Source organism: Colobus angolensis, unplaced genomic scaffold, assembly GCF_000951035.1.
Source record: "Colobus angolensis palliatus isolate OR3802 unplaced genomic scaffold, Cang.pa_1.0 Scaffold84, whole genome shotgun sequence".
NCBI lineage: Eukaryota > Metazoa > Chordata > Mammalia > Primates > Cercopithecidae > Colobus > Colobus angolensis.
Window position 1 is genome coordinate 784,717 of NW_012122265.1, and position 2,338 is coordinate 787,054.

The 2,338-nt window shown below is 54.5% G+C and overlaps 1 protein-coding gene across 2 annotated transcripts in view; it reads right to left on the reverse strand.

The window, feature by feature from the left end:
- CHID1 (chitinase domain containing 1) overlaps positions 1 to 1,008 on the reverse strand; it is a 48,871-nt gene extending 47,863 nt beyond the window's left edge. The window contains exon 1 of one of the 2 annotated variants that reach the window (XM_011930035.1): positions 469 to 749. In XM_011930035.1, the coding sequence (XP_011785425.1) occupies positions 469 to 515 (47 nt within the window). In that variant the 5' untranslated portion in view covers positions 516 to 749. Of the gene's footprint in view, positions 1 to 468 lie in introns of both variants that reach the window. The other variant, XM_011930034.1, reaches the window with a different exon arrangement.
- Between the last annotated feature and the right edge of the window lie 1,330 nt (positions 1,009 to 2,338).

Consider the following 2,338-nt stretch of genomic DNA (forward strand, 5'->3'; position numbering starts at 1 on the left):
AAAAAAAAAAAAAAAGTGACTATAAAGTCTTCTGGGCTTACAAAGGGAATAATAGGGGTTTGTAAAATTGAACTTAACAGGTTAATAAATTGGGTTTTGAATTTATAACTTCAATGTATTGAAATTAAATTTTAATAAATCAAATCCTCACTGTTGAAATGTAATGTAAATCCAAGCATAACCACCTTGCCCAGGCACTAAACCAGCCCTCAGTCCCCATTCCCAACCCTCCCTACCAGGGGTGGGTGTGGGGTGCTCTGGCGGAGGTCCAGGCTCTGCCCTGTAGGCCCAGGTCTGACCTACCCTGAAGTCCTCCTGCCTGCCCACGGCCTGTCTGCAGTGGGCATGGGGGGACAGAGGAGGGCAGGGGCAGCCCGGTGGGGTGAGGAGGCCTGAGGCCTGTAGAAATGAGTGTTTTTGCTGCCGACTGGATCCCTGGCTCCTGCTTTGAGAGGCCCCATGCCTTACCTGGCATGTTCCTGGGTCCCCAGCCTGAGGATGCCTCTCCGAGACATCCTCAAAAGCACTGGAAGGCTGGGAGTGGTGGTTCACACCTGTAATCCCAGCGCTCTGGGAGGCTGATCACTTGAGCCCAGGAGATCAAGGCTGCAGTGAGCCGTGATTGCAGTGCTGCACTCCAGCCTGGGCGACAGACAGGACCCTGTCTCAAAAAAAAAAAAAAAATTACTCACACCTGGTTGTTGGAGGTGCCTGGTGGCTGTGAGGTCTTTGGGGCTGGGTTTTCGTCTTCCCCGGGCTGGCCAGTGCTCCCGGGTGGGGTCGCAGGCAGCTCTGGGCGACTCCTCATTTGCGGAGTCAGCATAGGCAGGGCCCTTCTCAACAGTGGCAGCCTCGTGACTCTGTCCTGTTCTAACTAGGAGACCTTGGCCTGGGTCACCCAGAGGGCAGGACCTGGGCCACTATTGCTGACCACGTCCTGTCACTCCTAGGCCTTGAAACATTCCAGTTTAGAGGCCGGAAGCCCAGGAAGAGAAGGACACACACCAGCACTCCCTGCTGCCGAGCCCTCCCCAGCTGTGGACGGAGACATCCTCTCTGGGTGCTGGGATAAGCAAATCCAGGGCCAGCAGGAGGGAGAAGTGGCACACTCACGCCCGGCAGAAGCTTCTGGATCCAGTGCCAGAGCCAGCAGAGCAGATCTCTGTCTGTGTCCCACGTGTGGGCCCCTGTTGGCCTGGCCAGCGCTTGCCAGTGACAGTTGCGTGTAGGTGTCTGGTTGGCTGCCGGGCTGATGCTGAGCCCCGAGGCAGGCATATGTCGTGGTACGTGGCCCTAGCTTTTGCAAAGGGCTGTGCGTCATGGCATCATCGTGGGTTTCATGCTTCTGTCTGTCACACAGCCAACTTAAAGTACCGCAAGCTGGCCGCGTGTGGCGGCTCACATTTTGGGAGGCTAGGACGGGCAGATCGCTTGAGCCTCAGGAGTTTGAGACCAGCCTGGACAGCGTGGTGAAACCTCACCTCTACAAAAACATTTATAGATTAGTTGGTTGTGGTGGTGCGTAGCTCCCCGGGAGGCTGTGTGGGAGGGTCATCTGAGCCCAGGGAAGTGAAGGTTGCAGGGAGCTGTGATCACGCCACTGCACTCCCGCCCAGGTAACAGAGCCAGACCCTGTCTCAAAAAAAAAAAAAAAAAAAAAAAAATCTGAAAACAAAGGGGAGGGGCCGGCTGCCTGGCCTTGATGAGGTCAAGAGGTAGCATTTCTCCATGGTGGTGGGTTGAATGGTGGCCCCCGAAAGCTTCTCTAAGTCCTCGCCCCCATACCCATGAATGCAACTGTGCAACTGTATCTAGAAATAGGATCTCAGCTGAGCGCAGTGGCTCACACCTGTAATCCCAGCACTTTGGGAGGCTGAGGCAGGTGGATCACCTTAGGTCAGGCGTTCAAGACCAAGCCTGGCCAACATGGTGAGACCCCGTCTCTACTAAAAATACAAAAATTAGCCGGGCATGGTGGCATGCACCTGTAGTCCCAGCTACTCCAGAGGCTGAGGCAGGAGAATCCCTTGAACTTGGGAGGTGGAGGCTGTAGTGGGCTGAGATTGCGACACTGCACTCCAGCCTGGGAGACAGAGTGAGACTCTTGTCTCAAAGAACAACAACAACAAATAGAAATAGGATCTCTGCAGAGGTAACCAGGGTGAGGGTCTTGGGATGAGATCATTCTGGATATAGGGTGGGCCCTAAATCCATTGATAGAGGTCCTTGTAAGAAGAGAAGGAAGGTTGGGCACAGTGGCTCACGCCTGTAATCCCAGCACTTTGGGAGGCCAAGGTGGGTGGATTACTTGAGATCAGGAGTTCAAGACCAGCCTGGC